The 26,256-nt window shown below is 40.6% G+C and overlaps 1 protein-coding gene across 8 annotated transcripts in view; it reads left to right on the top strand.

The window, feature by feature from the left end:
* LOC114344348 (sterol regulatory element-binding protein cleavage-activating protein) overlaps positions 1-26,256 on the top strand; it is an 860,805-nt gene that overhangs the window by 541,658 nt on the left and 292,891 nt on the right. For all 8 annotated transcript variants that reach the window (XM_050657867.1, XM_050657868.1, XM_050657873.1 and 5 more), the window contains one exon: positions 3,968-4,145. In XM_050657867.1, the coding sequence (XP_050513824.1) occupies positions 3,968-4,145 (178 nt within the window). The remainder of the gene's footprint in view (positions 1-3,967; positions 4,146-26,256) is intronic.

Raw genomic sequence — 26,256 nt, 5'->3', positions numbered from 1 at the left:
TAATTAAGTCTCTTGGTTTGAATTTTTTTAATCTTCTTTCTTCATGTTCATGTAAGTCTTCAAACAACCGCTTGACTAACTCGTTAGGATGTTCAGACACTCTTTCGCGATATGTTGCACTATATTCACTTATCACCTCTTGCACTGTTGGAACTGCTAAGTCTCGTTGGATCACGTAGTTGGGTACGTAGTATGGAGCATCAAGAATCAGCCTTATCGTCTTGTTTTGGAACCTGTGTATTATATTTAGGTTGATATTAGAAGCTGCTCCCCAGAGCTGGATACCGTAGGTCCAAATGGGCTTTATAATGGCTTTGTAGATCAGTAGTTTGTTTTCTAGAGACAACTTCGAGTTTCTGCCGATAATCCAATATAGACGACTTAGTTTTAGTCCTAACTGTTTGCGTTTAGTGAAAATATGTTTTCGACATGTTAGTCTTCTGTCTGACGCGCTGAGCTGGCCACCAGCCGTCTTACACTATCGGCTAAGAAACGCAGATGCGCCCAATACTCCACTAGGAGTGATGGTCCAAGAGAGAGAGAGAGTCTTCTGTCTAGGTGGATTCCCAAGTATTTTACATCTTCGGCTTGAGGTAAATTGTTGTTGTTAAGTTGTACTGGTGGGCAAGTTTCTTTACGGAGTGTAAATGTTACATGTGTAGATTTTAGTTCGTTAGCTTTCATGCGCCATTTCGACAGCCATTTTTGTATCTTGTTAAGGCAGATTTGAAGTTGTCTTGATGCCATCTTTGGGTCTTCGTGTGAAGAAAGAGCAGCTGTATCGTCCGCAAATGTGGCTATTGTAACCATCGGTGTAGTAGGAAGATCACTTGTGTACAACAAATACAGGATAGGTCCAAGTACACTGCCCTGTGGTACCCCTGATTTTATGGCGTTCAGAGAAGAGTATTCTTGGTTTTGTCTGACAAGGAAGTGTCTGTATTGGTTAAGTATGATTTTAGTAACAGGAAGTGGGGATATGGAAGTAGCTTCTTAATTTTGTAGAAGAGTCCAATATGCCAAACTTTATCGAATGCTTGTGACATATCAATAAATGCAGCAGAACAATAACGTTTTTGTTGGAAGTCATCGTTAATCTTGTTAACTATTCTATGTACTTGTTCGATAGTGCCATGTTTGTTTCGGAATCCAAATTGGTAGTCTGGAATTAAGTGCATCATTTCTGTTATCGACTTCAGCTTTTTGACGTATATTTTCTCGAAAATTTTGGAGATGGTTGGTAGCAAGCTAATAGGTTGATAAGAGGTAACTTCTTCTAATTTTTTGCCTGGTTTAGGGATCATTATTATTTATGCTACTTTCCAGATCTTTGGGTAGTACCCTAGTTTGAGGACGGCATTGAAGATATATGTTAGTAATTTAAAGCATTTGGGTGTTGATTCCTGAAGCACTTTTCTTCCTGTGATAAGATCATATCCTGGTGCTTTTTTAATGTCAAGTTCATTCATTATTATATTTCTGGTTTCACTTACTAGAATTTTTTTTACAGGCAGGTCCATTTGGAAGGGTGCATTAAGTGTTTCGTCTATTTCTTTATCTTCTGAATGCTGCTCTGGATCGTATGGATGGAATACTTTTTTTAAGTGTTCAGTAAAGACTTCTGATTTTTCTTTGTCATTTCTTGCCCATTTATTTCCGTTTCTAATTGGAGGATTAAACTGTTGAGGTTGTTTAAGCTTTTTTGTAGACCTCCATAGTGCGTAGTCTGAGGCTTCCGTTGGGGTTAGAGATTCTAAATAATTCTTAATGTTTTCATTTTTACTGTTCGATAATGTCTGTTTTAATTCTGTGGTAGCTCTGTTATATTTTCTTCTATTTTCTAGTGTTCTGTTTTTCATCCATTGTTTTCTCAGTTTTCTCTTAATATTTATTTTCTCTTTAATTGATTGGGGTAGTTCGTTTGCTTCTCCTTCTCGGTATATTATTGGAGTTGCGTTCCATGCAGCTTGTTGAATTTTTGTCGTTAGGTCTTCTGTCGCGACGTCTATATCATTTTCTGTTTTAAGTGGTATATTTAGCGATATTAGGTTATCTAAATTGTTTCTGTATTCATCCCAATTGGTTTTTTTATTATATAATGTAGGGGGCATTTCTTTTTTTAAGATCTTTGAATGTATTGTGATTATTATCGGGGAGTGATCGGAGGACAGGTCATCAGATGTGGTCACCTTGCATTTTTTAATATCTAGGCCTTTAATGGTTGCGAAGTCTAACAAGTCTGGAAGTTTGTTGATGTCTGATGGCCAGTAAGTAGGTTCATTAGTAGATAGGTATTTGAGGTTATTTGTATTCATTGCCTTTAATAGTTCTCGGCCTTTAGTGGTTGTTATACGTGATCCCCAAACGGTATTTTTGGCATTGTAGTCTCCGCCGGCTAAAAATTTATTACCCAATGTCTTGAAGTATTCTTCGTATTGTTCTTGTTTATTGTTGTGTTTGGGCGGGCAGTAGATTGCAGATATGGTTAGTGGACTGGAGTCATTTGTTATAGTTACGCTCGTGGCTTGTATGTGTTCTTTAGAAAATTTTTCTCTCTCAAAATGTTGAATATTATCCCGTATAATTACTGCGGTTCCTCCATGTGCCTTCTCGCTCGGATGTTTCGTAGTGTACACTTTGTATTTTGGTATACGGAAGTGGTGTTTTTCTGTACAGTGAGCTTTAGATATAAGCAGCATGTCAAGGTTTTCATTATTTATATATGACTGTACTTCATTTTTTGTATTGTATTTTTTTACAATTATGTTTTTTATATTTTTTTATTATTAATTTTGTTTAGTTTTTTTTTGTTTTGTTTGTTTTTATGTATTTTTTTGTATTTATTTTTTTACTACGCTAAGGCCTAAACCCGATTCAACACCTCGGAGGTTTAGAACTTCTTAGTAACTTTTTATTTGCCAGGGCTTTAATTTTAAACAATTAACATGACTGTATAAAATTGTATATACATTTAGATTGTTTGTCTGTAAAAGATACGTCAGATTAAAAGGTAACTGAACCTTAACATCATCAGTGTTAAAAACCTAAACTAAGTATAACCTAATTAACTAAGAAAAACGGGATTTGAAATGTTGACTAAGGTTAAAAATGCAAGAGGTCATACTTACAATAGTGTGCATGCCTGAGCCACCAAAATATTTTGAGTATAAACCCTTCAAATGTTAAAAAGTTTTAGAATTTACTGTACATATTGTTAAAATTTTGTGATTTTGCAAATATTCCTGGATATTACCCAGGGCAACACAGAACTCTTCCCACGTGGTTGCAATGTAAAGAGGAATGAAACCTCACATATTGGAGTTAAAAGGCAACTGAATGTAAAATACTTTAGAAGGATTTCAAAGAGAAACTGTCAGTGTAACGTTAGAAACTGTTGTAATGTTACTTCAGCCAAAGTATTTAAAGATTTTTGTTGATATTTAAAATAAAACGTTATCAAATATCCATATGTTGGGATTAAAATTATTCGACCCTAAATGTACAAACTGTAAAATATCCAATGATTAAATAGTCAAATAGGAAGACATGATATTAATATAACAGGTACAATAGTTATGCAGTCAGAATCAATAAACTTAAAAAAATTATTAGTAAGTCCTTTTATGTTAACATCTTGGACAACAAGATTTTGTTTAATGTGTACATAAATGTACAATTATTCTAAGATAATTAGAGGGTGAGTGTTATGATGACTGATAATTTGATCTAATTTGTTAAATGTAAGATGACGTCTTGCATTTTTAACCTTAGTCAACATTTCAAGTCACGTTTGTCTTAATTAATTAGGTTATACTTATTTTAGGGTTTTTAACACTGATTATGGATTTTTTAATCCGAAAACGTTCTGTTATGTGATGTAACTCCTTATTTAGGGACTTTTAAATATACCTTTTACGAAGAATCTAGTAATTTTTTGATATTATCCTATAACTTATTTTTTTTTCAGTTTAAAAAATTTGGGTCATGTATGTCTTCATATTGAAGCAATTAAAAGAACAAACGATAGATCAAACATTCTACCCCAATACAATTGTCTTGTACTATCACCGGCGAATCTCTGGGATCAAGATATTCAACAGTTTTCTCAAGATAGCTCCATACTTAGTACCATTTTTAACTATCATGTAAGTATAAATAAACTGTGCTACTACACTTCTCCAAGAACTTAACCTACCTTCTTAAAATTGGGACATTTTTGATGTCTCGAATTTTCTAAACCTGAGTGATTTTTTAATTATGTTATAGCCTTATTTTTTAAGTATATCGCTGTAATAGTGTTGTTGCAAGACAGGTAAATGGCATTGTATAAGGGGTGTGACAATCATCCTGTGTTTTTTTCTCAAAGTTAGGAACACCTGTGGAATATTCTTGCATTTATAAAATATTGAAATTAAAATGTAATAATTGTAGCCTTAGGTTTTCTTAACATTTTGTTTCTTGAATCATTCGCTTTTGTTCGATAATAAAAGAGATATGTACTTCTATATTATAAATGAGGTATGCAATTTGGTCTTGATCAATATCATTCCAAATCTCAAGAGCTATTGTTTCTACCTCTTGTAAGGTTCTTCTTTAAGTACCGTCTCCCAATCGGAGGTTGGATATCATCATCTCTATCTACCGCTGCTCTGAAGAGTTCTATAGAACTGAATTTAAATCACTCTCCTTCTTCCTATACTCCTTTCTCCTCTTATCTTTTCCTATATGATCAGTCTTAGCAGTTCATATCGCTGTCCTCTTATTAGTAAGGTTCTAGGAGGTGGAAAACGCTGTCGTTTTTTCCTGGAAGCCGTCTGTTGTGAACCGGTTGTACTGCAGCCACTTGGCTTATTGTACATCTTCCATTCGTTTATGAAACCCACCCATTCCAGAATTCTGGAACCCTGTACCAGCTTGTACAGGTCTAGTGGGTGGGTGCCATATATATTTGGAGTCATTTCGATGTCTCCGAAAAGTGTTTGCCGCCTCCGATCCAATGCCTCACAGTCATGCAAAATATGGTTGACTGTTTCAGGTTCTCTGTTACAGAGTCTGCAGCTCAAGTCTCCATGAAACAGCCCCATTGTATGCAGGTGACCCTTAACTGGCGCATGTCCAGTGAGGAAACCTGTTATGACTCTGAGCTGATTCCTGCTTGTTTTCATCAGTAACTCAGCCCTACTAGCACATGTTGTCCGTCCGATATACATCTCGCCATGTGTTTGACCGGGTACACTCTCCCAGTGTGAGTTGTGTTGGCTTCGGATCTAGGCTTTTTTTCGTTCGCGGACGGTGCTTTTTGGCACTCCTACGGCCGGTTGTGGACCCAGGTATTTTGTAGCTGATGCTCTCTTGGCAAGTGCATCAGCTCTTTCATTGCCGTTGCCATCATGCCCCGATGACCTGGAACTCATACCAGTATAACACTGTTATGTTGTGCCAATCTGTCAAGTTCTTGTCGACATTCCCACACCAGCCTAGAGTTCACCTTAGGGTTTATAAGAGTCCCAATGGCTGCTTGGCTATCTGTGCATATGTTAACCCGCTGCAGTTCGAATGCCCTCAGGTTGTTTTCTCTTGCACATTGCAAGATTGCAAAAATCTCTGCCTGAAATACGGAGGTATATTCTCCCAGTGGAATAGAAATGTTGAAATTTCCACCACTACAGAATACTCCTGCGCCCGAACCGTCTGCAGTTTTAGACCCGTCCGTATACCAGATGTAACCCTGCAGTCTGGGTCTGGAGTTTCCTCTGTCCCATTCGTCTCGTGGGCAAATGTCCACTTGAAAAGGTACTTCAGGCTTGTATCTTGATGTCATATGATCAGAAATCATCATCCATTCGGCATCATTAGTTTCATTCGTTATTCTACTATGTCCTGATTTAACTGGTACGTTGCTCAGGTTTTCTCGCAGTCTATAATATCCCATTCTCGCCTCACCTCTTATTGTTATATGTAAAGGAGGGATATTACACTGGGGAATGGCGAAATTATTAAACATTGCGACGCATATAAATACCTTGGTATGACCATCACACAAGAAGGAAGCGTAGACCGGACGATAGAAGAAAGAAACAACCAGGGAAGAAAAGCAATTACCCTTCTCAATAGCATCCTCTGGGACCAGTCAATATCAAACAACAACAAACATAGAATATACAATACAATTGTTAAGAGTATAATCACTTACAGCAGTGAAGTATGGCAAATAAAAGAAAGATACAAGAGAAAACTTGAAGCAACAGAAATGGATTTCTGGAGGCGCTCAGCAGGAAAATCAAGATTAGAAAGGGTAACCAACAACAGAATTAGGGAAATAATGAATGTGAAACACACAATAGTAGATGACATTAGTACCAAACAGCTTAGATGGTATGGACACGTACAAAGAATGTCCGAAGAACGACTCCCGAAACAAATCCTAACGTGGACCCCTCATGGTAGACGAAAAAGAGGAAGACCCCGCCTGAGTTGGAGAGAAGGCATAAATCGAGAAATGAGAGAAAGAGAATTGGATGAAGACCTTTGGATGGACCGAAGTGAATGGCGACTAGGCATCGGAAGACGTAGGAGAACGTTTTAAAACCGATATATATATATATATATATATATATATATATATATATATATATATAAAGGAGGGATATCCGGTAGTGCCTCCATAGCAGCCGTAGGTGTGCCCCTCATAGCCCCCGTGATCCCGAGACAAGCAAGTCTTCGCCTCCCCCCACTTGGATGGGGGTCGAGGTTTTCCTCGACCTCCGCCAAACTCTCTTCATTTTCTTTAAAATGACCATCACACCCTAAATGTAGCCGACATGTCTTACCTCCACCTAACCACTTCTCCCACCACATCCCTAACCCAATCCCGCGTAGCTGGGGAAGCAGCAGTTGCGCGGAAATTCCAGGCAGACTGTGGATACAGACTGCCACTGCGCCCGGAGGCAACCGTGAGAAAAAGCCTAGAGGGGAAAACCTCAATAAAAAATCCGTAATCCAAGGTGTGGGACACCGTGCCGAAGGATGGATGACCACACGATACGTGGCCATGAACGGTTCCCTCGGGGCACCTGGCGAAACCTCGTTGCAACGTAGCCTTACCACCACACGCGGGGCTCTGTGGTGGCGAAAAACTAGTTCCCTTGCTACTCGTGGGACCTATATGAGCTCATACACAATTAAAAAAAAACGCGGGCGACCAGAGCGGTGAATCTGGAAGGATAACAGACCACTTTAAGAGGAGGAGTTCTATAAACTACCCCCCTGAAGCCATTTATACTAAAAGAAAAATGTCCACCGGCGACAAGCCGGAAGAAAAAGTATACAAAAAGAAGACATGCTATGAGGCAATCGAGTTACTCGACTACCTTGCGGACTAATCGAAGCAGCTTTTAAAGTTTGATTCGCTAGTTAAAGAGCACACTACCACACCGAAGCCCATTAAGGACTTGTGTAAGAACCTCGCAAAAAGACATTCTTTCCAGAAGATGGATCTGGTGAAAGACTGGCTGGTTAAGAACTCAATGGAACCAGTAGAGAAACTGTTAATAGAGAAGGAGACCCAGGTTGATATGGGAGCCAAAAAAACCGTGGAATGCGGTACCCAAACCGAGGCATGGCACGGTCCCCCCAGCGCGGTCAGGATGACGAGTTTTGATGGAGTAAACTCTTACGAAGACTTTCAGAGGCACGCTCGCTTTGATTGGCCTGATTGGATCTTTAAAAAGACAAGCGTTGAAGTGCGGAACCCCCTTGACTCGGTCTGCAACGTGAAAGTTGTGGCCTTAGAGTCAAACGACCCAAATATGGCCCTGTCTATACAGAGATTATACAGGGACAGATACCCGGCTCTCTCCACCCTCGAAGGCGACTTCGAGGTGATGGAAAACTCCTATACGGTGAGAGTAGGCGGCGTAAGGAAAACGACGGAGGAGAGAATCGTTAAAGTAAAGGCCAATACACCGGAGAAAATATGGCTCGCCCTGGAGCGGGTCAGAGAAGAAACCAAGGCGGGAGACTCGGTGGCACTACATCACCTTAGTTTCATGCAGGTGCATGATTTGCGGAAGATGGCTGAAGTCATCTTCTCGAAGACGGAGGTAAGTAAGGTGCAGATCCATACTACGGCCACAAGGAAAGAAAGGCTCACCTATGGATTCATAGTCTCGAAGAAAGATTCGTCTTATTCACAATTACTCGAGGGGGTGGAGAAAGCTGTTGGGGACTCGAAGGCGAAAGATGCCATCCGTAGTCTGCGCAGCACTAAAGATGGGAACCTTCTTATTACTCTGGATAAGGACCAGGATGCAGCCAACAGCATCAAAACCGCCATCACTAACAAGGAGAGCGGGTTAACGGCCAAGATGGTGGGTGCGGAGAAGCAGGCCATCATACATATAAGAGGCATGACCGAAAATACTGAGGAATCACATCTAAAGGCAGCCATTAAAAAGGAATTGGGCACCTGGGAGCCCAGTTTCCTAATTAAGCAACTCAGACCAATGCGTAACAGTACCAAGGCGGCCACGGTGGTACTAAGCGCACAGGCGGCCACGAAAATATTGGAAGTCGGACACCTCAAGGTCGGCCTCGTACGCTGCGAGGTGGAGAAGAGGTACATTGTGAAAAAATGCCAAAGGTGCTGGAGCTACCTCCATGAAAGTAGTAAGTGTAATGGACCCGACCGCACTGGGTGCTGTCAAAACTGCGGCAAGAAGGGGCATGCTTTCGATGCTTGCAAAGAAGAGGAGTTCTGCGCGGTGTGCGAGCAGTCGCACCGCATCGGCAGCGGGAGATGTCCTGCCTTCCGAGAGGCGCTTCAGAAAGTAAAGGCGGCGGACCAAGGTAGATCCTCCGAACCTTCCCCACCACTATTCAATCAGCGGCCGGCCACCGGAAATAAAGTCACTAAAACAAAACGCGCGGGGACTCCGTCTAAGGAAGATATTCCTACCCAAGATATCACTGCTACTTCTCGCACGCAACAGGAGGAGACCGAAATAAATGAGGCCTTAAGCCGTCGCCCTCCTACTACAGAAGACCTGGAGAGGATGGATGACGAGGTGTTCAACGGAGGAGTGTTTACCGATGAAGGACTTTTGGATAATTACGATGTGACGCTAAATGAGGCCACAGAGAATTTGCGTCGTGTTAGGGAGACGACGAGTTCCCCCTTTCCACCCCCCCACCTAGGAAAGGGAACCTTGGATGTCTCAAACTTCCCTCAAGAACAATGCAGCGGTAGTGGCAGCACAAGTACGCTACCCCCCAAGGAGTCTTCCCATCAGGATGGCTCTGGGGCCGAGGAAAATGTAAGAAATGTCGATTAGTGTTCACCCATTCTGCTTTTACACTTCGGGGCTATTGGTTGGGTAGTTTTTCGTTACTAGCGCGATGACGACGGCGGCGAACAGACAGCTCAGGATTTTACAAGTGAATGTTGGTAGAGCCAAGGTGGCGCACGACTTGGTCTATGCGAAGGCCTTAGACATCGGGGCGGATCTGGTGATCGTACCAGAACCCAATAAAAATATCGCTAGTAAGTTTGGGTGGGTGACGGATGTGCTCCGCGACGTCGCTGTCCACCTTATCAATAAGAACGTGAGTATAAAAAAGATCCAAAGGAAGGAGAGTGTAGTCAAAATCAACTTAGTTGATGTGGCTATTATAGCCTGCTACATCTCTCCTAACGTCAACATGGCGGTCTACCGAGATAAGGTGGACAGCATCATGGAAGCTGCTCTGGTGGAAAAGGATTTCATCATAGCCGGGGATATAAACGCGAAATCCGTTCTATGGGGTTCCCCAAGGAACGACAGTAGAGGAGAGGTATGGAATGAGTGGATCTCCTCTCTCGATCTGGTCACCGCGAATAACGGTAAGCCTACTTTCGAGAGGAGGGATTCGCGCACCCATATCGACGTTACGCTGGTGTCAACCAAGTATTCCAGTAGGGTCACGAAGTGGGATGTGCTGGATGACAATCTATTCACATTCCACAAGTATATCTCCTACGAGATCGGATCCAGGGGGTCGACCAGTGGCGGTAGAAAGGTCATGACTTTCGATAGGGCAACCTTCATCGACCGTGTTAGGGATCTCCGCGGGGAGGTCCCTGACTTTGCCAGCCTTAGAGATGTCATGATACGCGCGCATAGGGCGAGCACGAGGCGCAGCCAGATTCCGTATACGGTACCGTACTGGTGGAACGAGGAGGTACAAGCAACTAGAATTAACTGTTTCAGACTAAGACGCATCGCACAGAGGGACAGAACCCTGCAATCCAGGGACACATACAAACAAGCCAAAAAGGACCTCACCAAGGTCATCAGGAGGTCCAAACGTATGTGCTGGATGAACCTGTGCGATGCGCTCGAGGACGACATATGGGGCGAGGCCTACAGGATTGCCACTAAGGCCCTGCGTGTCGAAGCCCCATATAGACTCACCGAGAGTAGAACGAGAGACATTGCGGGCATCCTCTTTCCCAGGAAGCCTGATTTGTTCTTCGTGCCCGCCACATGTGAGCGCCCTGAAGCCGTCACTTCCATGGAACTCACCAGAGCAGTGGAAGCGATCAAGACTGGGAAGTCGCCGGGACCGGACCGTGTGCCGCCGGAGGCCGTTAAAATTTTGGTAGCAGCGCAGCCTGAGTTGGTCAGATCGGTACTGACCCAGCTCCTCACGGCTCAAATTTTTCCTGACGTTTTGAAGAGGGCACGCCTCACCCTAATTCCGAAGCCCGGTAAAAATCCGGAGGAGGCCAGCTCCTACCGACCGATCTGTCTCCTTGATAGTCTAGGCAAACTCTACGAAAACGTAGTTAAGAACCGCCTACAAGCGGAATTGGATGCTATAAACGCCATCTCTGATAGGCAATTCGGATTCAGGAAAGCCAGATCGGCGGTAGATGCTGTTAAGTTCATTACAGACCGCGTTAAAGCCACGGCGAGGAGGTGGGCAGTAGTGATCATGTTCGATGTTAAAAATGCATTTAACTCGGCAGGTTGGGGACATATAGTCCGCAGGATGGAGGCCCTCAACGTGTCGAGTTATCTGACAAACGTGATCAAAAGCTACCTAACTAATAGATACGTGTCTGCAGGTAACGACGACATTAAACTTACGGCAGGTGTTCCACAAGGGTCCGTCTTAGGCCCGACGCTGTGGAACATCCTCTACGACGACGTCTTAAATATACGATACGGTCGGGACTGCATCGCGGTTGCATACGCTGATGACCTGGCCATTCTCGTAACCAGCGATATGTACTGGGAGGTGGTTAGTACGGCCGAGATGTGTTTCAGGCGGGTGAATGCCTGGATGAACGAGAACGACCTTGAACTCGCAGGCGGTAAGACAGAGGTGGTTATCCTAAAGGGACCTAGGGATAGACCGGACCTGTTGTTCCATTTTGGAAACAGCGAGGTCAAGTCGAGCCTCTGTGCCAAATATCTTGGCGTGGACCTCGACAAAGGGCTGGGATTCACCAAACACCTCGCAAGGGTGGTGAGGAAGGCCGAGGCACAAACTGCAGCTCTCCGGAAAATAACACCAAATATCGGAGGGCCAAGTAGTGCCCGGAGAAGACTGTACCTACACGTCGTACAGTCTACCCTTCTCTATGGGGTTCCGGTCTGGGTTGAGGTTCTACGTCACAAGAAATACAGAGATATGATAAACAAGGCACAAAGAAAGCCTCTGTTGAATGTAGTAAGCTCATACAAGACTGCATCAACCGTGGCTCTACAGGTGATCGCGGGCGCCCCTCCCATACATCTGCTAGCTAAGGAACGCCAGTTCCTATATGAGCACCGCCACGGCCACTTACCCGAGGTAAGATCGGCCGCACGACAACAACTCCTGGCGGACTGGCAGCTGGAATGGGAGGCGGAATCTACCAAAGCCCAGTGGACCAAAAGGCTGATCCCGAACGTAGAGTCGTGGTACGCCTGCGAGTTCAAGAGAGTAAATTTTTACTTTACACAATTTTTGACCGGTCATGGATCATTCAGGGCATTCACCCACAGGATCGGGAAGTCGGACGACGACCTGTGCCGCACCTGTCGCGTGAGGGAAGACGCAGAACACTGCGTTTTCCAGTGCAGCGTCTTTGCTCACGAGCGGGTCAGGCTACGTAGTAGGTTTGGCGACATCGGCCCTAACAATATTGTTAATTTTGCGGTCGGAAACAAGGCGGATTTCGAGGCCATAATTGACATTATAACCGGTATAGTTAAGAGAAAATCCGAGTTGGAACGACTGGAGCAGAATGGGTGAGGCGGGTCAACACAATAGTTGTAAAATAAAAAAATAAATATAAAAAATAAAAAAAAAAATAAAAAAAAAGCAAAATAAGAAATAATAAAAAAAATAATCCGCGTCAGAAAAATATGACCCTAATTCTTCTAGGGCTCATTCTATCCGCCATACTACAGAACAGTCACCCAAGCCCTGCCGTCTTCAGGCAGGGGTTGGCCCACCTTCCTCCGTGTAGGAATCAGACTTTTCTCTATTTAGTCCTACCGTTTCTAGGCTGGAAAATAGACCCTTAAATGAACCAATGCTTCTGGTTACTTTCTTTCAGACAGCTCGGGATATCCCCATGCATCGCTCCCTAAGGAGCACGTCCAGGGATATTCCGGGTCGGAAGAGGGGGTGGTTTTAGTTGGTAGGCGGCTGGTCATGGGGGGCATGCGGGACGCACGGGCCATATTGTGGCTGGCGCGCCCTAGCGTGTTCTCCTTTCCTGTCCGAGTCCAACAGTACTAGGGACACCTTTCCTAGTCTGCTAAGAGCGTTCCACCTCAGTCCAAAAAAAAAAAAAAAAAAAAAAAGTCTTTGCACCTTGCTTAATTTGATGATGGCACTTTTTTGTTGCACTTTTGGCCACCATACCACTGATGCATATGTAATTGTGGGTTTTACCACCGTGTTAAAAAGTCCAATATACCATGTCTGGTCTCAAACCCCACATTTTTCCATGAGTACGTCTGGCTACCATTAACGTAGTTACCGCTTTCTTCGTTATTCTTTCTATCTGCTGATTCCAAGTAAGTCTTGAGTCTAATAGTATCCTGAGATACTTTACTTCACTCACCAGATTTAAATGTAGACCATTTAGACAGAGGACCCAATTCCTCTGAATTCCTCCTTTTAGTAAATGTCATGATTTTTGAATTTAGAGGACTGATGTTAAGCCCTACATTTGAAGTCCATTCTGTAACTACGGTCAGAGCCTGTTGCATTCGATCTCTGACTGTACCATTAAATTTTCCGTGGGTAAAGATGACTAGGTCATCCGCATAACCCAGAACATGATGCCTATCGTTGTCGAGTCTAGCTATGAGGCCATCCATGACCAGATTCCACAATAGAGGAGATAAGACTCCCCCCTGTGGGCAGCCTCTGGCTACCTGAGCTGACACTGTATCCCCTAGAAACGTAGCATATATCACACGGCTCCTCAGCATGCAGTCTATCCATCTGCAGCTTGTTTCGTCTATTCCTTTTAGACGGATCGCCCTTGTGATCGCTTCGTAGGGGGTGTTGTCAAATGCTCCCTCAATATCGAGAAATGCACCCAACATCACCTCTTGGTTTTCTAGAACGTACTCCACCCTCTGTACGAGATGGTGCAGTGCCGTTTCTGTGGAGACTCCCGCTCGATACGCATATTGTCCCTGATGTATCGGACTTTCAACCAATACACCATCCCTGATGTGCCTATTGAGCAGTTTTTCTAAGGTCTTCAGTACGAGTGACATGAGACTTATTGACCGCAGAGACTTGGCCCTTTCCTGTCCGATTTTGCCAGGTTTGGGTATAAAAGCCACCCTTATCAGCCTCCATGCTTTTGGTATGTACCCCAGCCCTAAACTAGCCTGCAGTATCTTACACAATTTTTTGAAAAGAAGGTCGTTTCCCTTCTGTAGAAGTATTGGATAAATCCCGTCCGGACCCGGCGATTTATATGGCTCGAATAAGTTTATTGCCCATCTGATTTTGTCCTGGTTTATAACTTCTTTTGCCACATGCCAGTTTTCCCTAGAACCATAAGTCATGATATCCAGTCCAGTTTGCCATGTGTCTAGTGGTATCAGTTTTATGTAACTCAGGAAAGTGCACCCTGAAAAGCTCTTTCAGGGTGTCTTCACCATTCTGAGTGTATTCACCTGACTCTTTTTGGAGAAAGGGAATACTTATCTGAGGGTCCTTTGAGAGAACTTTATAGAGCCTTGACATTTCTGAAGTCCCTTCTATCTCTTCACAATGCCTTCTCCACGATTCTCTTTTTGCCCGTCCCAATTCCTTATTGTAGTAAGTCAGAGTTTTACGATAATAGCCCCACTCACCTGACCTTTTGGCGAAATTAAATTTTCGTCTAACCTCTGTCCTTCTCTTTTCCCTCTTTTCCTGTTTGAATTCCTCACTATCTCCGGACAGTTGTCTTCGAACGCTGACATGACAATCTCTTTAAATTGTTCGGCAGCATGTCTAGGTCCATTGTATGCCTTATCTTCCCGTTAATCCTGCCTAAGCTATATTCTAGGTCTGCTTGATATGCTTCCCAGTTTGTTTTACGAGGATTACGATAAGTTTCCTTGATAAGCTCATTGCCTGTTATTTCAAAACAAATGTGTCGATGGTCTGAAAAGGACACCTCATCTGACACATGCCAGTTTTTAACAGTTCTAGCCACGTTAGTCGTGGCAACTGTTATATCAATCACCTCCTTCCGTCGTGAAGTCACGAAGGTTGGTTTGTTTCCTACGTTTAATATGTCTAAATTATGTTGCATTATAAACTGTAGTACTGACTCATCTCTTGCATTGGTGTTTGTACTGCCCCAAGTCAGATGGTGCGCATTCGCATCACAGCCAATGATTAATTGCAATCCATTTTTCCTGCAATCTCTCACTAGCTGCTCCAATTTCCTTGATGGTGGTTGTTCGGGATCATCATATGGGAGGTATGCTGATCCGAAAACTATCTCCTTCACCCCTCCTCCATCTATTATATTCATCTCTACCGTGGTTAAATCCTTGGAACAGTGATTTATCAACGGCAGTGTTTTGATGTTTCGTTTGACTATTATGCAAGTCCTCGGGACATCGGCAGATCGGCTATATATAAGCTCTCCACCAATACCCGATAGACCTCTTATTTTGCCCTTGTAAACCCAGGGTTCTTGTATCAAGGCTACATCGAACCTTCTCATGGCGACAGTAAGTTCTGCCGAAGCTGACTTACTATGCTGGAGATTCGCTTGCAGGATTCTGATTGGAGCCATCAATGCCTCTGATGGTTTTGAAGGATACCTTTTCAAGTCTGTAGTACGCCTTGAAATTAGCAGCCTTCAATACTTTATAGGAGACCTCGTCGATCGTGTATACGAGGATTTGCATGTCCTCTCCGACCTTCCGATTTTTCAACAACCAATCTTCCATCTTAAGGTTTTTATTTTGCCTCTCTAAACGGGTTCTGACTGTTGATTCTTCAGCCTCTTTCTCGGGGATGCGGGCGAGGACCATAGGGCGTTTGGGCATGTGGTTGGGATCGACCACATTTAAGTCGACTCCTTCCCACAAGCCCTCCATAGTCCTTACCACCTCAGTAGTCCATTTTTTGGTATGTTCGTTAGCACAGTTTACCCACAGAGTACCTGCGCGAAACGATGTTTTGTGGAACTGCAGCAGTTGATTTTGACTTCCAACAGGAGCCTCATCCACTGTTAGTTTTAGTTTGTTGATGATCAGGTCTGTGTGAGCCTGATCTAGTTGAGTATCCGGATGGTGCCTGTGTGTCATCGCTATCCTGAATACTTTTGTAACATTGCTGTGTGACCTAGTCTGCTCATGAGAGCTCCTTGGTCTCTTAGCAACCCTTTTTTGGTCTCCCGCAACCCCAAATTCTCCCGCGGTCTCTTTTTACCCTCGGGTTTTACCAGTACTCCCGTTTTGTTTTTATGGGGATTTGCTGTGGTCCATGTCCCAGCAGCCATTTTTGCCTCTCTCGTCATCTTTCTTTTTTGAGCTCCAGAACGGTTTTTTTCTACTTTGTGCAGAGTCTGTTCCACTTGGAACACCTTCTGGCTCAGTATTTGGGACAGATACATAATCCACGGGAAGTCGCCTCTGTGTCCGTTCCCGTTTTTGTGTTTGTTTTTTCAGTCTCGTTCTCCATATTTGTTCCCACGAGTCGGGACGAAATGCTGTCAGGCACGGCAGTGCGCCCTTACCGTGCTAAGGCTATAATCCCCAGAGTTCGCCCCCCATCTCTCTAGGGCATCGCTTTAGATACACTTTACTCCCTGTACCATGCATCCCGTCGGCACTATGGTGTTACACCTTGGGATTGGGAGTGATGGGTCATTTGGCGTTACCCAGAGTGCACCACGTGGAGGCGATCCATCGCTACACCCCAAACGCTGTCGTAATCTTCTGCCAATTATGTCCCACAAATTTTCGATCGGGTTAAGATCTTCACTATGCAGTGGCCAATTCAAAGTCCGAACATTTACATTTTGTAAATATTCGGTTACAGTTAGTGCAACGTGACGGCTTGCAGTATCGTGCATTAACAAAAAATTGTTATCAATATAAGGAGCTGATAGCATGGTAGCTAAGTACTTCGCTTTGTAAGGTCACTGCTTGAACACACTCATCGCGTGTCAAATTACTTGTAGCGCGTTCCATTTCTACCAAACAACAAAAAGAAATTACAGACTTAATTGAAACTTTAAATAATAAATCTATTAATTTCCACAACTAACCAGACACTTTTTGACTATTAGCAATTTGACATTTATCAAATTGTTAATTTCTCATAGCCTACTTTAAACTTGTTTATTAAACTAAGTAGAAAATAAGAGCATATTGATGAAAAACATGGTTGTTAAAGTACCTAACTTTTTTATTATCCGACATAAGCGAATGAATCAATGAACAAAATGTTAAGAAAACCTGAAGCTATAGTTTAGTTTTAATTTCAGTATTTTATAAATGCTAGAATATTCCACAGGGTGTTGCGAACTTTTAGAAAAAAACACAGTTTGATTGATACACCCGGTATACAATGACAATTTATCTGTGTGTGTGTGTTCACAAAGAGGGGATGGCATTAGATAAACTTTTTGCCACAGATATTTGAAAGTTAAAGATGTCATATTAAATTTTTTAGAATCTTTAAGGAATTGTATGATAATGTCATTAATAGTTTTGGTGTTGAAGCTTAGTAGGTGTGAAATATTCAGCGGCAAACTTACATTCTGCTCTTGAAGTCTAGCAATTAGTGCTTTCGTATGATATTTATTAAGTTCACAATTAAAGATTATATGATTTAAATCTGCAGTAGAGTAGTTATCACATGAACAGAGAGAGTTGATACGCATTCCTATTTTAGCTAAATGTGCAGAAAAGTTGCCATGGTTTAATCTTAAGCGATTTAGGGATGTGGAATAAAATCGAGTAACGTAATGTGATAATCAAATATATATTGATGTGATCTTGATTATTGATATGAGATAATATTCTTATTTGTCATTTAATTTAATCAATGCATTAATAATAATTTAATTAATTAACCAGATCACATATCAGTATGTTTTCAATCTCAGGGCGAATTATAAAATTAATGACTTACTTACGTGGCTTCTCAGTATTTCTCAATGGTTCCTAATCGGGATAGGAAAGAAAAGAGTAAAATAATACACACATATGGGTTACAATTATAATCAAAATATTGTTTATTTTATTTAAATGGCAATCACTGCTTAATATTTGCTATATCTTATTATTCCTAAACATAACATTTACACATGGGAATCTTATTTCCTTTTGGTTTCCAATTGAAAGTTTTTATTAACATTTAACTATTATGATTTATTAGCAACAATTCTATTTAATTTTGATGAAGCTCTTCTGATATTATTGATTATGTTCTTCAATTTTAAATGTGGTATTTAATACGAAAAACCCATACATTCATGTCCAAACAAATGAGACTGACCTTTTTCTGGTGAACTGAGAATGTCTTCACACAAGACCCGCTTCCTGCTATCATTGGCTGCGATCAAAACCTCGTCCTGGCTTCCAGTAATGTTCTCCTTTGAAACTAGCTCGTATAGCTCTCGTTCCTGCTTCTGTCGTGATGCTGTGTTCTACCTTTTTCGAAACTGCAATCAGCTACCGGGACACTCTTGGCTCAAGGAGGTTCTTTACTCTCAACCTGGCCTACCTCTCGTTCAACGATAGATCTCCACACTCACGGAACTACACCGGCTTTCTCACTCTCCGTACACTACCGTCTACTACTGGACTTCACTTCTCGACAGCTCAAAACATTCTGATCTCTATTTTTCATTCATTCCCCTACTTTCTAAATATCCCTTCCAGATTCACAAATCAACCTTCCACCACCAACTCTCATTCGCAGTATTCCTCAAAACCAATTTTTAATCTTTCTAAATATGCTTAATGGATTTAAAAAAAAAATAGTTAATTCCCATTCTAAAATTACTTTCTACTATTTACAAAATTTAATGACCTATTATCTACTTCAACTGAGTCTTATTTAGCATAGGCTAATGATCGAACCTTCCGCGAACAACGATAATGACCTATTATATATTTCAACTGAGTCTTATTTAGCATAGGCTAATGATCGAACCTTCCGCGAACAACGATAATGGTACGCGCCATTCACTTTGTTTATTCTCGGCGCATTGTCCCGAGTTTCGTAAGCTTCTTCTAATCACTTCTTAAAATTACATATAACAATTTGTTGTATACAGGTTGTTCTAAATTTATATGCCCGTGGTTGAGAAAATTGAAAATATTTTATATTAAATTGAATTCTGTTTATAATTATCAAAATTTAATTTTCATATCAAATAGATACGCAGTCCCGATGATATCCAAAAGCACTCAAAACAAACCAAATTGGATGACTACTGGTTAGGAACAAACAAACAAACAAATATATTTGAAAATTTACCAAAAGAACAAGATGAAGAGGAACACGAAGCTAAAAACGACCAAAAAGAACCAAAACCTCCACCAATTTATATAGACGGTGTAGCTGACATAAATCCATTAATATCACTTCTAGAAGAGATCGTTAAAGAGCAGTATCTCATCAAAACGGTTGGACAAGAGAAAGTCAGAGTACAACCTAAAGTGGGTGAAGCCTACACTAAAATTATAAAAGCCTTGGAAGAAAAACAAACCCAGTTCTACACGTATAAGCCGAAAACTGATAAATCCTACAGAGTCGTGTTAAAAAATCTGCATCATTCCACTGATATGGAAAAAATCAAAACAATTTTAATGGCATTAGGACACGAAACTGTAAATATACACAACGTTCTCCAAAGTCGTACAAAAAAACCTTTGCCACTATTTTTTGTGGACTTGAAACCCAAGGACAACAATAAATCCATTTATGAAATAAAAGAGCTCATGAACTGCAGTGTTATAATTGAACCACCTCGCAAGAAACGGATAATACCCCAGTGCACGAGATGCCAACAATACGGTCACACAAAAAACTTCTGTCAGCGAAATCATAAGTGTGTGAAGTGCGCGGGTCCACATAATACAGCAGAGTGCCTCCGGAAAACAAGAGACAACACAGTGAAGTGCGCGAATTGCTTAGAAAACCATCCCGCTAACTACAGGGGTTGTGTAGTGCACAAACAGTTACAACAACAACTTTACCCGAAGCTACGAGAAAAGACCAATGGAGAGAACCAATCAAACATCAGACCTGGAATATCATATGCTCAAGCAATAGTGGGACAACAGCAGCAACAAATACAGCAAGTAAGTAATACTCAAACTCAGATACCATTACAAATGATACCTCCACAGCAAAACGATATAACCGAGTTAAAAGGAATGATGAAGGACCTAATCACACAGATGGGGACCATGATGAACCTTATCACAGCCCTAGTTAACCAATTATCGAAATGATACAGTTACTAAAAATAGCTCAATGGAATTCAAACGGACTGAGCCAACATGCAGAAGAAATAAAGACGTTTCTCAAAGAAAACAAAATAGACATCATGTTAATAGCAGAGACGCATTTTACTAAAAAGTCTTATATGAAAATCGCAAAATATAATATCTACCAAACAAATCACCCAGATGGAGCAGCCCATGGTGGAACTGCAATTATAATTCGCAGCAATATAAACCACAACGAAGAAACAAACTATGCGAAAGATCACTTGCAAGCAACAACAGTTGCTCTAAATACTGGAAGCGGTATTCTAAAAGTTTCTGCAGTCTATTGTCCTCCAAAACATAACAATAAAAAACAAGAATACTCTAAATTCTTCGAAACGCTTGGAAACAGATTCATAGCAGGAGGAGACTATAATGCCAAACACAAAGCCTGGGGCTCCAGACTAATAACTACGAAAGGTAGAGAATTACTTCAAACTATAAATCACAGTAACTTAAAGCACTTCGCCACAGGAGAACCTACATACTGGCCCAGTGATCCACAGAAAACACCAGATGCCATAGATTTTTTCGTAACAAAAGGCATTAATACTAAACAACTCAAAATACAGTCAAGCTTTGATCTGTCATCTGATCATTCACCAATACTGTTAACCATGTTTGAGGGAATAGTAGGGCGACCAAAAAAACCTATAGTATGCAATCATAAAACAAATTGGGACACCTTTCAGGAACGGGTGGATGCATGTATAGATCTTAAAATTCCTCTTAAAACAACCGAGGACATAGAAGTAGCATTAAAAAAACTAACAACTTCCATTCAAACTGCGGGTTGGGTTGCAACCCCGATACAAAAAACAGTGATAAAATCGACGAAAACCCAATCATAATAAAAGACCAAATTGCTGAAAAGAGAAGACTACGCAAGAAATGGCAGCAAACAAGGACAGCAGCAAATAAGAAAAACCTCAATAAAGCAAGTAAGGACCTAAAAAAACTTCTGTTAACGATGAAAAATGACTCGGTTCAGGCATATCTTGAAAACCTAACGCCAACGGAAGCAACAGACTACTCACTCTGGAGAGCAACAAGAAAATTGAACAGGCCACAACAACATATTCCCCCTATAAAAGATCAACAGGGGAAATGGGCCAGAAACGACAAAGAAAAGGCCAATGCATTTGCACTTCACCTATCAAATGTGTTTAAACCAAATGAAGTAGAGAGTACACAAGAAGACATGGACGACATACAAAACTACCTGGAGTCACCTCTCCAAATGGAACAGCCCATAAGCAACTTTAAATACAAGGAAATAAGAGATGTAATTGTACACCAAATTAAACCAAAAAAAGCACCGGGCTATGACCTAATAACCGGCATTATAGTGCAAAAACTCACTAGAAAAGGAATCACAGCATTACTACAAATTTTTAACGCAATGCTAAGGCTGAGCTACTTTCCAAATCAGTGGAAAGTAGCAGAAATAATAATGCTTCCCAAACCAGGTAAAAACCCTAATGAAATATGCTCGTACAGACCCATCAGTCTCTTGCCAATCTTATCAAAAATATTTGAGAAACTTCTACTCAAGCGAATGCAGCCAATATTAACGGAAAAAAAGCTCATACCAGATCATCAGTTCGGCTTTAGAGCAAAACATGGCACAATAGAACAAGTCCACAGAGTCGTTAAACAAATTAGCAATGACTTAGAAAAGAAAAGGTATTGTTCAGCCGCATTCATAGATATTAGCCAAGCTTTTGATAAGGTGTGGCATCCTGGACTATTGTATAAAATAAAAAAAGGTTTACCTCACAACTTCTATCCATTATTAAAATCATACCTAACTAACAGATTTTTCTTAGTAAAACAGCAGTCTGAATATACTAACATCTACCACATAGAATCTGGAGTACCACAGGGTAGTACCTTGGGCCCAATATTATATTTATTGTACACGGCAGACATTCCCACTACAGAACAAACAACAGTATCAACATTTGCTGATGATACAGCAATACTAGCCTCCCATCACAATCCTGCAGGAGCTACAAGAAACCTACAAACAAACTTGAAGAAAATAGGAGTATGGCTAAAAAAATGGAAAATAAAAGCGAATGAATCCAAATCAATACACGTTACTTTCACGATGAAAAGAGATCAGTGTCCACCAGTGAAACTAAATAACAGCCAATTAGCACAAGCTGATAGTGTGAAATACTTAGGCATGCACCTAGACAAACGCCTCACATGGCGAACACATATATTCAACAAGCGAAAACAACTAGGACTTAGACTGCAGCAACTATACTGGATTATCGGCAGGAAATCAAAACTGACCATTCAAAACAAAATACTTGTATATAAATCAATTCTAAAACCAATCTGGACATATGGAATCCAGCTATGGGGCACAGCGTCAAATTCAAACTTAGAAATACTTCAAAGGTTCCAAAATAAGGTTTTAAGAATAATAGTCAATGCCCCCTGGTACGTGCCAAATACAGCAATAGAAAGAGACTTGGAAATCCCCACCATCAAAAGTGAAATAAAACGACATAGTGAAAAATATCGGGATAGAACAAATACGCATGTGAACCCCCTCGCGAGTGATCTATTTAACACAGTAGGTGAGGTGCGCCGCTTAAAAAAATTTAAACCAACGGACCTGATAAGCAGGTTTAACTAAGTGTACTCAGAATAACAAACAAATAACGGTTTTAAATAAATAGGTTAATTATGTAAAGGAAATAATTCACTGGAAATATTTCCTACATGTCCAATGCAAATATCCGACCATTTACTTATTGTCCTTCAATATTATATATGTGACAGATTGTAAATATACTGGGAGTTAATAAAAAAAAAAAAAAAAAAAAAAAAATATCAAATAGAAATATAACAAATCCCCGCCTTGTATTCGATAAAATTTATCTGCATTTTTAAATAAATTTTCTCGAGGCAAAACCAACTCCCTGTATATTTCCTTACTTTAATCTACGTCTTATACCCTAACTTACTATCTACTTCATGTAATTCTGTCTTTTATTCGTGATATTTGTATACATCGTGAATATTATAAATTCCTCGGATCTTTTCCGAGTTCCTGTGCCTCAACTCATAACTATTTATCCCATTTTCATTATTCACGATGTACGGGCCTTCGAAAACAGGCATCAACTTTGCGCAAATGCCCCCAGGAAGATTTGATACTCGTAATGCCCTCACGAGTACTTTTTCACCCTTTTGGAAAGTCACTGGTCTTCTTTTTCTATTTTGTTCCTGTCTTTGGATATATTTTTCGTTGCTTCGCCGTAATCTTCTCTGTACGGTTTCAATCACCTGTTGATATTCTTTTGGCTCTTGGTCTTCCCATGGCCTTATCGGCAGTACACCCTACATGATGTATTCTGGGGTCTCTTTTGTTACTGTGCTCGGAATTGTATTTAGATACCTTTCTATTTCCGCCATTTTCCTGTCCCAGTGGCGATGTTGACCATCTGTTGCAATGCGAAGAAATTTCGTCACTTCCTGTATGAATCGTTCCGAAGGATTACTCTGTGGATGCCTGATGCTGACAAAATTTGTCTCTATTCCTCGTTCTCGAAGTTGTCCCTTGAAACGATCATTTCGGAAATACGTTGCATTGTCCAGTAGAATCTTTTTTGGTGTTCCTACTATGGCTATAAAATTGTCGATTTTTCTTAATATTTCTTCCCCCTTTGTGGTGCGGCAACTATATAATTTTACGTATTTTGAAAACACATCCACCATTACCAGAATATGTTTGTTCCTTTTAGTGGTCATAATTAGATCGCTTAACATATCTATTGCTACAATGTCTAGTTTGTTTCGGGCTTCAATATTTTTGGCAACATTTTCGTTTTTGAAATTCCGACTCTTATATTTTTGACATACATCGCACTTCTGGGTAATTTCCTTTGCAATGCGGTAATCCTGTCGGCTGATGTAATTTTCCCTAAAAGCGAGCCAAACTTTTCTGCTACCGATATGCCCATTGTCCTCATGTAATTTCTTTATTATCTTTTCGGCCAATGTCTGTGTCACTAAATATAGTTCCTTTCCGTCTATTCTCTTAAAATATATGTTATTTTCTACTTCCGCTCTTCTTTTTTCTCTTTCCTCTAGGTCTTCCTGGTTTGTCCTTATCTCATTTAACGAATATATCCCTTCTTCTTGTATTAATCTATTTAGTCCCACCTGTAGAGTAATTGTTTCCTTTTTTCCGGTGTCCTCATCCCGTGTTAGAGCGTCGGCTATTATGTTGTCTTTCCCTTTTATATATCGGAACTCAAAATCATACTCCTGTAATAATAGAATGCCTCTATGTATTCTATTATTTACTAATCTATTCTTCATGATATGTACTAAAGCTGCATGGTCTGTTTCGATTGTGAATTTTGCTCCCAATAAGTAAAACCTCAATTTGTTTACGCAATATAGTACACTGGCAAACTCCAATTCTGTAACACTATATTTTCTCTCATGTGTTTTAGTCACTCGAGATATAAAACATATCGGCACTTCTTGGTCGTTTTGTATTTGAGACAGAACTCCTGCAAATTTTTATATGGACGCATCAGTTCGGAGTATAAAAGGTAAATTGTAAATGGGGTGGTATATTTTCGTTCCTTTTGCGAATTCTCGTTTTAATGTTTCGAAAGCTTCCTCCTGTTCTTCTTTCCAATTCCATTTTATTGCTTTTTTAAGCAATTTTATCAGAGGGATTTCCTTTTGGCTCAAATCGGGAATCAGCTTTTTAAAATATTTTATCGTGCCAAGAAAACCTCTCAATGTTTTCAAATTCGTTGGTCTTGGGTATTCATCTATGAGCTTGACTCTGTCTTCGGCTAATCTTACTGTTTTGGTGTCCAATTGAAAACCCAAATAAATGACTTCTTTTTGAAAAAATTGACATTTTTCAATGTTTAATTTCAATCCCGCTGTGTCCAATTCTTTCAGAATTATTTCTATGTGTTCCAGATGACTCTGAGTATCTTGTGAAAAAATTAATAAATCATCGATATAATGAACTATGAAATCTTCATGGCGATTCAAAATGGTATGTAGAGCTCGGACGAGTGCAGCACAAGCACTCTGCAATCCAAATGGCACTACCTTAAACCCGTAGACAATACCATCAATAGAAAAAGCGGTGTAGTTTCTACACTTTTCAGCTAACGGTATCAACCAAAAACTGTGTTTTAAGTCAATTTTCGAAAATATGTGTGACCCGGTGATTCTTCCAAAAATGGCCTCGATGTTTAGAGGTGATTCATATTGTGATACAGTGTGCTGGTTGATATTCCTGGCATCTAAACATAATCTCAATTCTCCATTGCTTTTCTTTACTATCACAATCGGGTTAACATACGGTGAATCACATCTTTCGATGATTTGATCTTCCAACATTTTATTTATTTCTTCTTTCACCTCTTGTCGATACTTGTATGGAATCGGGTAAGTTTTTGATCGAAAATTTCCCAAGTTTTTCACCTCAAATGAATGTTCGTACTTTTTAACCACTCTGTTTTCCTCATTGATCAAATTTTCGTAGTTTCTTAACATCAACCGCAATTCTTTTTCTTTCCCTTCTCCACATATTAATTTTCTGTCTTCTTTCTCAGATTCTTCACACATGTTTACCGTGCATTCTGCATTCCCTTTTGCATATACCTCCTCTTCAAATACCACTGTTTCAATCATATTCTTTTCACTTTCATTTTTTAGCTTTATTTCTTCTTCTCCTGAGCTCGTCTCTTCTTTTGAGGAATCCCAGGTTTTCTTTGTTTCTGATACTCTCAAATTTTCTTCTTCTGGGCTCAACTCTTCTTTTGAGGAGCCACAGGTTTCATTTTCTTTTATCTTTTTCTGACCTTTTCTCCTTTTTTTTCTTTGTCCTTGCTTCGCTGCCAAATTCATTTCCACTGTTTGTTCTTTACCTGATTCGTCCGTATTTTGTTTCTCATGTTCCTTGTCCTGTTCTTTTTCTTTTTCTTCTGTTAGTTTCATCGTATTATTTTTAAAATCTATCACTACATGTTTTTCTGCCAATTCGTCAACTCCTACTATCATGTCATGTGACATGTTTGGCATTATTACACATTGTAGTGCATACATATTCTTACCCAGTCGTACCATTACTCGTATGCCTTCATTTATAGTTGCCAATGTCCGTTTGTTTGCGCCCACTAAATTTACCCTAGGTATTTTTTAAATTAAATTTGTTAAGTTAACTTCTTCTATTAGTTTTCTG

Source organism: Diabrotica virgifera, chromosome 8 (assembly GCF_917563875.1).
Source record: "Diabrotica virgifera virgifera chromosome 8, PGI_DIABVI_V3a".
Taxonomy (NCBI): Eukaryota; Metazoa; Arthropoda; class Insecta; order Coleoptera; family Chrysomelidae; genus Diabrotica; species Diabrotica virgifera.
This window is presented reverse-complemented; position numbering and strand designations above follow the sequence as displayed.